The sequence below is a fragment of the Conger conger genome, chromosome 7 (genome assembly GCF_963514075.1).
Source record: "Conger conger chromosome 7, fConCon1.1, whole genome shotgun sequence".
NCBI classification, from domain to species: Eukaryota; Metazoa; Chordata; class Actinopteri; order Anguilliformes; family Congridae; genus Conger; species Conger conger.
Genome location: NC_083766.1, coordinates 35,314,518 through 35,323,782, shown reverse-complemented (window position 1 = coordinate 35,323,782; position 9,265 = coordinate 35,314,518). Strand labels below are relative to the sequence as shown.

Below are 9,265 nucleotides of genomic sequence, written 5' to 3'. Positions count from 1 at the left end.
GCTAGTGTATGTAAGATGTTGAGAAGGATGTAAGAACTTCTATATGATAAAAGTAAACTTTTGTTGGTAGGTGGTAAATCATTGAAAAGTATGTCACAATGCATAATGCTTTTTGAACATCTTATTTTGGCCTTAACATCACCTGAACACCTGCTTTAGAAACAGTTGATAGTTTCACATACACTGGGAATGATCCCTCTCGTTATCAGGTGTGTGGGGTAACTGCTCTCCTTTTATGCAATGTTGTTTTTTTATAATGAAGACTGTGTCCTGGGAGGCATGTTTTCTGCGATTTCATTGAAAAATATGTAAATTAAAAAACAACAACTTCGCATTGCCATCTGGGTATAATTAGTAACTCCAAACTTTGCGAAATTGCCACGGCGACCTACTTTTGTCAGGGAGCAGGCCTGCCTGCGCAGATGCTGGTTGCTTCTCTTGTCTTTTGGCTTCTGCTGTATGCTTTCCGCAAGGCGTGCTTTTCCAGTCACCTGCTGTAAACACACGCTTTGACAGGATCCCACTGCGGAAAGCGTCCCGCTGCACAGAGAGAAAAAAACCTAATCCCCAGGGGAATTCGCCGGTGTGTTTGACTGTCCTACAGCCCCCCCAAACCCCCACCCCCACCACCACCCCCCTCCCCGAGCCGAGGCTAGAGGCAGTCTCTTCTAAGACTAAACAATCTATACCAAACTCCCCGGCTCACCGTGGAAACCTGGAGCCTCTTCAAAGGACGATGCGTTACACGGCAGAGACTGGCTGGCGGTCTATTTATTCTCGTTTCATAGGCATGACGGCGTTAGGAAACGGTGGATTCTGTCTCCTAGCCTGAAACAGCCAGGCCCTGTCGCTCAGCCTGTAAGAGGACACCTGGGCTAGCACTGGTGGGGTGAGGAGGGGAACACTGACAAACAAATAATGCTCTCAGAACTGAACGGGGAATGCCTGCAGTGCAGGTAAAGCACTAATGCCAGGCTGTCAGCCCATCACAGGGGTTAAAGAGGCGATTTGGCAGTGACATAGAAGCAAAACTGCATGCAGCATATGACAGCACTCATTTATGTCATCCAGATATACAGCATACATGTTTGACCTTTTGCTTCAGCTTGGCTGACATCTTTCATGGTGTTGGATTTTAGCCTTCCAGGGTCATCACATATTGCAATATGTGTTTTGGGTTTATTTATTCAGTCGTGTCATAGGTTACATGACGTCTTGCACGCTGGGCCATATGGCACGACCCATATGATTAATACACTCAGGTGTTTTATAGGGATTGAGTGCTGAGAAGGTCATTTACTTCGAAAGCGATCATGCTGCAAAACCATCGTGTCAGTGTGTAAGCATGCTCCCCCAAATTGTATTTCTACCCTCATGAAAAAATCACGGGTCCAAAAACCACATGTGAACACCCAACACGTTTGTACATTTTGTATACTATAAAATAATAAACTATAAAATAATCCTACTTATAAAATGAGAGGGGGAAAAGATAACATATGCTATTTCAAGTCACATGTTTTGTTTTCACGTGAAAATTGTAGTTCACATTGAAAAAGTGCAAAAATGTCAAGTTATTGTTTTCCGATGTAGAAATAGTCATTCAGAGGTGAACAATGCCAGTCACGTGTGAAAATGACCGGTTCACATGGAACATTTTCTTTTCATATGTAAACATTTTAATTCACTTAAAAAAAAAAAATGTATTCTTCTTTTCTTTTCTTTTTTTCTTAATTCGGGTGAATACACCATAACAGTGATATAATTCACTGTCCAGCCTACACGACAGTGTGATCACATAGAGGGTCAGAGTACAGTAAACAGTGAGTGCACAGGTAGACACTATAGTTACTAATCATTGTATTTTTTTACAACCATGTTAACTGCTAATGGTCATCAAATCAGACCGTTTCACACATACACTGCATAACAGTCCTTCTGCCAGGATATGAAGAAATAGGCCTTCACTGGCCATATCCATATAATATTCTAAAATATGGTCGTAAAGTTACTGTATATTGACTTGCAGTAAGATAACTACATATCTGAGTGTTGATACAATACATGCAGCAGCTGCTGCCCAGTCTTAATTATAGCATTGTCAATGGTGCATGTGCATCCATCCCTACCCAATCTCTGTGCTTTTGGTGTTGTTCCTCTTTTACCGTTAATTGTATATCAGGCTGCTCACCATCAAATACACATCTAACAGCTATCGCATGAGGCGGACTGCCTGCGTGGGAAGTTTCATACTGCAGGTCTTCAGCAACTCCGGCTGACATGACAGTTGACACAAATGCACAATAACCTCTTACAGTTGTTATTGCGGCGAGTATGTTGCCATCTTAATAAATCCTCATTATTTTCTGACAGTTAGTACACTTTAATAAATTAATGAATAGAATATAAATTCACTACTTGAAATTATCCTCCAACATGAGTGATGACAATGGGAAAAAAAAAGTCACATTAGCTCACAAAATGAATATGATACTCGCTGTCAATCAAAATCTAGTGGACTGAGTATAGTATGAATTTGAATTTGTATATGTATAATTGGATATGTATTAAGAACATAACATCCTAAATGACATGTGTCCTAACAGAACGAAGGGATGAAATTAATTCTGGCCATTGGTGTAGCTGTACTCTCATTAAGAGGCCATTTACTACTCTCCTGCTATCACCGCGGTTTTTCTTTTGACCAATTTAATCTGGGAGGCTCTGCAGAGCGACACAGAGAGAGGCAGCTCAGAACAGCGCCGTGCTTGTTTCCAGCTGACAGCTCCCGCTCTCGGCCAATCGTGGCGCGGCGGAGGCGGACCCCAGCTCTCCTCCAGATTGGCAGAGTATTCCCGTGTCAGTGTGAGAATAATCAATGAGAACTCCTCAGTCTCTTCTCAGCCTCAACTTGCCTTGGATTTAAATCACCTTCACACAGAACGCTGCCGGTGGGTAAAAGGCAAAACGACATTGAATAAATCCAAGAAAAGGAGAGAATAATAATTGCAGTATAAAAAAAGATAAGAAGACAGGGTACATTTACAATCCTGTGGAAGAGAGGAAAAAAGAAAAAAGCAACAAGAGGAACATCAAGAGAACATTTTGGAAGAATGTATAATTCTGTGTGCTTCCTCGTCTTGTCGTGGATGTTTGCTCTGCTCATGTTTCCAGGTAATGTGACTGCCTCTCTCACCTCATGCGAGTGCTGTTTACTGCTGTTCAGTGGCTGTTGAAATGCTGGAGTTTGCTCTTTGTTGGGGGGAAAAAGGACTGATACTGCATGTTAGAACTGAATGCTGAGCTTTTAACATCCTTTTCTGACTGAAAAATCTCAACTCACTTTTTGCACGGCTCACGGCTTTATCGGATTAGGAAACACTCAGACGGATCGAAATGTGGGTAAAATAAAAAGGGGGAGGGTCAAACAAGGTGTACTTGTGATATTTTTCAGGAGGTATTTTGACAGCAAAAGACAGCATGAGATTTGTTTCCCGTTAAAGGTGATCCTCCCCTCTCCCTGTGCCGCCCGAGAGAAATCGCGGCCAAACTTGCTGGCTGTGTTTTCGAGAAGCAGTTTTGGAGAAACTGACGATGCCAAGAGAGCGTGGAGATCATAGAGGAACAAGCAAAACAAGAGAAAACAAAATGCAGTTTGCAGATGGTGTGCGAGTTCATCCTGCGATCTTCAGCATGGGAGGGCAGGTGGGGTCAGTCAGTGAGCGCAGAAAGAGAACCTCGTCTAGGCTGGTAATGAGATAATTAGGCTCATTATGCAAATGATCTCCAGGTGAGAGCTGTGGGTGGTCGGTTCAGTGAAAACAGGTTTTTAATAGCTAGGCTGTTGCCAGGGGCGTCGCATGGATTTTTCTGTTGCCCTGTATTGATTCCTTGGCTCTTTCCATCAAGGTGTGTGCAGGTGTGCAGGGGACCCTTCCTTGTATTATGGTTGTCCATGTAAGTATTGGTATAGTGATATTGGTAGGCAATGTCTTTTTCATCCTCTCATGCAGGCCACACTGTAGTCATGGACAGAGGTGTCTCCTCCTTGTTTGTAAGAGGTTTTGGATATGATGTGCAAGTGCACTGGTTTTAGTGAAGGATGTTATGAGGATATTTAGCTAGAATGGGAAACTGAGCTGTTTTTTTAATGCCAGTTTTTATTGCATCATTAAAGAGCTACATTTGGTTTGATTAAAGTGAAAAATTCATGAACTTGACATTTTAGATGAATCTATTATCGGGGCGTACTATAATGAAGGTATAGCAAGCATGCCAAAGAAAACCCTCACTAAATAGTCAGAATTCTAACAATATTTTCACACAAAAAAACAACACATACACATGATGATGCTATACCTCACATCCTGATTTTTTGCTTCAGATCACTTTGAATTCATGCTGTGACATGGTATTTTCTATTTATTTGAGGGGGGGGATGCATTGTAAATATGGGTGAAAGTTTGGTTCATCACACATATTCATTGTTTAACCTGCCTATAATGTAATGTAACTTTCCTTTAAGAAGATCTAAAACTACGATTGACCTAATTCAGTGTTGAGGCCACTTCAGCTCAAACCTGCAGGAACCCATTGGACCTTGTCTATTAAGGCCAACACTAATCAGAACAATGAGCTTCAAGTCCATTTCCTCTTTTGCTACAATAGTAGGAGCTCAAATCTCCCCACTAGAGGGAGCTGCAGCAGTTGCACAGTGACTGTTCAACTTCTGTTTTCTAGTTCCAGTGACAGAAAAAGTTTCTCTAATAACATTTAAAACAACACAGCAATAATGTGACATCAGTCTCTTACTGTGTGCACTTAATTGACAGCAGGTTGTGACTGCTAAATAATATTTTTTTTCTAAGGAGTGTGACTTCTGTATTTCTGTATTTCTTCTGTATTACTTCTGTATTTCTATTTGGGGGCGACATGGCATATTTCTATTTGGGGGCGACATGGCTCAGGCAGTAAGAGCAGTCGTCATTGGAGGGTTGCTGGTTCGATCCCCCGCCCGGGCTGTGTTGAAGTGTCCCTGAGCAAGACCCCCAAATGCTCCTGACGAGCTGGTTGGTGCCTTGAATGGCAGCCAATCGGCATCAGTGTGTGAGTGTGTGTATGAATGAGTGAATGAGAAGCATCAATTGTACAGCGCTTTGGATAAAGGCGCTATATAAATTCCAACCATTTACCATTTACCATTCTTCACATCTAGAGTGTTGATTTGCGGGGTTGTTGTGCCCTGGCTTTTTTGATAGCGGCAAGAAAGCTGTCAGGAAGATAAAGCATGATGACTTCTCAATCTTTCAGGTTGTTGTGATTCCTGGTCTCTCGGTCTGTGGCATGTCAGTGATGGACTGTGTTTGGCTGCAAGGTCTTTCCAGGTTAGACACCACTGGTGGAGAATACCACAGGTAGTTACACACTTACAGACTTACACACAGACATGACGAGCTCATTCAAAATACACTCAGTGAGCACTTTATTAGGTATTTATTAGACTTATTAGACTCTTCTGCCACTGTAGCCTATCCACTTAGGGGTTTGACACATTGTCTGTTCCGAGATGCTCTTCTGCATACCACTGTTTTAATGCGTGATTATTTGTCAGCTTCGACCAGTCTGGCCCTTCTCCTCCGACCTCTCTCATTAACAATGAGACCTCCCAGGAACAATGCTGCTTGTTGAAAATCCCAGGAGGTCAGCAGTGTAAATTGCACATTTCTCAAAAATGAACAACAGACACATTCACTGTATGTATTCTTAGCGTGGAAGGTAATGTAGTGGCAGGTATACAATATTTAATGTGTACAAAAGTGACCCCCCCATTCAGTTAGTGTACTAAAATCACTCTGGTGGGGACATTGTCCCTCAGATAAATGTATGCTGTATGCAATATTTTTTGGGCCTTTTTTACGATCATAAGGAAGTCTTTTAGCAGCCACCACACTCTTCTTCAGGCTCTGTCTGCATGTTGTATCAACAGCAGGGTCCTGGAACGGGCTCACTAAACATGCAGGTTGATTGCATTCACTCTCAGTCTTGCCCTGGGGAGGTCTTATCAGGGAAAGCTCTTATCTGGGATACTGTTTTATCTCACTGATCTGAGACAGGCCTTTTTCTTCATTGGAATAACAGGAGAACTTGCGAGTCAAGTTAATACAAGTATCAACATATTAATCTCATCCTCAATCACCCAGTTTATCCCAACTTGCTGGGGACAATCCGCACTGGTTTTACTGATAGTTAAAGTGCAGTCCATAAGTATTTGGACAGTAGTGCAATTTCTGTTCTTTTGGCTCTGTACTCCAGCACATTCGATTTGAAATGGTGCAATGAATATGAAGTAAAATTGCAGACTGCCACCTTTAATTTGAAGGTATTTACATCCATATTAGGTGATCCATATAGGAATTACATCCCTTTTTATACATAGTCCACCCATTTTAGGGGACAGAAAGTAATTAGATAGTTGGCATTGAAGTCTTTTCTGATCAGTCGAGCGTATTCAATTGCTTATTTAGTGTAGGTGCAAGAAAGCTTTCTCCCCTTGATTCTTGGCTTTTGATTGCCTTTGGTGTCAACATGAGGACCAGAGTTGTGACAATAACAGTCAAGCCATTATGAGGCTGAGAAATAAATGAACAAATGAACAGCAATTGTACCACTGCCCAAATACTTTAGGACTACACTGTTTTCGTGTAACTCAGCTAATTTGTACTGAATGCAAGACACACCCACATACAGTGTCCTACATCAGTCAATGATGCGTGCCCGAAGCACGCAGTGGTCCGCATGCAAACCAGCACGGATCTGTGATCTCCTGCACCTTATGTTGCTTTGCAGTACATGTCTGTACATGTACATTTTCTCCTCAAATGACATAGCCTAGGAGTTAGGTGGGGAACTCCACAGTTTGTGCATGGGACATAGCGGAACTTTAAACTGCTTCTCGCAGCCTATTTCATTTCTCAGATGTGTTCATTCTCTGTGTCTACAACATGGGCTTTTGGATAATGTGCCCGCAGCTTAAACCGGATATTTTTATTGCTGATGAAAATGCACCATTTTTGTGAATGACCTTTTCAATGGGCCATTATTGCACTTGCTGTTTAAAATCTAGGATGCTCCTGGGGAGATAAAAATCTTTATCCTTATTATAATTAAACAGTGTTTTTTTTTTCTCTGATCGCTGCAGTGATTTGACATTTAAATACAGGGAATGCTACGGTAAACGGAAGGGGACTTCCATTGGGTAATATTTGCTTCACTGATGTGTTCTGTCAATTTGAAGTTGACATACTACCACAAGCACTGGGTGTATTTTATTCTTGTGCACATAATATGAAAAACTGACCAATTTACTTTGCACAGAATAGTGCTTAATGACAGTGATCTCTATTCCGAAGCAATAATACGTTTGGAATATGCACATTTTAACACATTAATACACAATAAAAAGACTTGATAGATGTTGTGGAGCTGATCGGTAATCCTTAGAGAATATGAGCGCTAGCATGCCTGGGGTAAGGGAGGGGTGCGTCTACCACTGTTCAATAGGCATGCTATTTAAACTGCCATCTCCATGGAGCACCTCATAATATGGAATATATCCATAGAATCAGCAGTATTAACTACAAAATTTGTCATTATTTCTGAGTTTATATCCACGAATTATCATGACAGAAGCAAAATAAAACTTAAGAGAAATACTGCTCATTTAGAACTTTCATGTTGCATTTATATAACTCTTATCCTTATCATATCTCACTGTATTCATGCCTCACTTCTAGTTCATGACTTTACTGACTTAGCCAATGCTTACTTTGTGAACTAGACTTGATGTTAATGGCTATGGATAACAGACACGTAATGAGAATTGTGCCTTATCTGATCTATAGTTGTTCCAACGACCTTCAGTATGCACCAATTGTACGTCGCTTTGGATAAAAGTGTGTGCCAAATAAAGCATCATGTCAATTGTTAAAAAGTATAAAAGAGCAAATGGACTGGGCTTGACAACATGCTACCCTGCTTTTACATGCCGATAACATGCTGACGCCTCTGTATATGTGGTTTAGATGGGGCTATAGGGTGTCACAGCTAACATTTGCTGCCCATTAGTTACTAAGCAACACAACCTTCAACCTCAGATGCCATTCACAAACAAACAATACAAACTAACTGATGGTTTGGGGTGTGAAAACAAAACTTCACAGGAAGTTAAAAGTCATTTATCAGAAAATTCCTACTTGAAGTAGATATTTTTTAAACACGTTCATGCTACAGATATTTCACCTTTTACTATTTGCTGACTGATTTATTGGAGCTAAATCATCATTCCATGGCATACACTCACCTTTATTAGGAACATTAGGCACATTATTAGGAACATTTTCACTTTATTACACCTACTTATAAATGTGATTATCTAATCAGCCAATTGAGTGGCAGCAGTGCAATGCATACAATCATGTAGATACGTGCCAGGGGCTTTAGTTAATGTTCACATCAACCATCAGAATGGGGCAAAAATGTGATCTAAGTAACTTTGACTGTGGAATGATTGTTGGTGGCTGCTATAGTGGTTGTGGTTTGAATATCTCAGAAACTGCTGATCACCTGGGATTTTCACGCAACCAGTCTCTAGAGTTTGCAAAGAATGATTCAACAAACAAAACAAAACAATACAGGGAGCAGCAGTTCTGCAAACAGAAATGCCTTGTTAGTGAGAGACATCAGAGGAGAATGGCCAGACTGGTCAAAGCTAACAGTAACACAAATAACCACACATTACAACAGTGATATGTAGAAGAGCATCTCTGAACTCACAATGCATCATAACATAACATAGAAATCTAAAAAACAAGTCCAATAAATACCTAATAAAGTGCTCACTGAGTGTATATTGTGCTGCCACTATATACATACTCTTTACCTTGCTTAGTCTAGACACAAGTTATCTGCAGCCATCAAGAAGGGATCTGCATGCATGCAATCTTACTTCACAGGCAGTTCCTCCACTTTTCACTTTATGCACCATGTTTGTAATCTGGCAGCAGTAAATGTCATAATGCAGTAAACCCCATACAAATTGATGTGGTATCCTCACCGACGGCATTCCCTCGGAGTGATTTATTATCTTTGACTGCTTTGGACAGCTGAAGCATAATTTGCTCTCACAGCTATTTCCGTGGCATAATGAGCCTTGAAGTATAGTGGTCTGTGATCAGGTTCCACCGTGTCAACAACCCTCCCCCCCCAA

General features: G+C 41.1%; 1 protein-coding gene across 1 annotated transcript in view; it reads left to right on the top strand.

Annotated features, from left to right (window-relative positions):
• The first annotated feature begins 2,985 nt into the window (after positions 1–2,985).
• opcml (opioid binding protein/cell adhesion molecule-like) overlaps positions 2,986–9,265 on the top strand; it is a 349,212-nt gene continuing 342,932 nt past the window's right edge. The window contains exon 1 of the mRNA XM_061248661.1: positions 2,986–3,174. Coding sequence (XP_061104645.1) covers positions 3,114–3,174 — 61 coding nt within the window. The 5' untranslated portion in view covers positions 2,986–3,113. The remainder of the gene's footprint in view (positions 3,175–9,265) is intronic.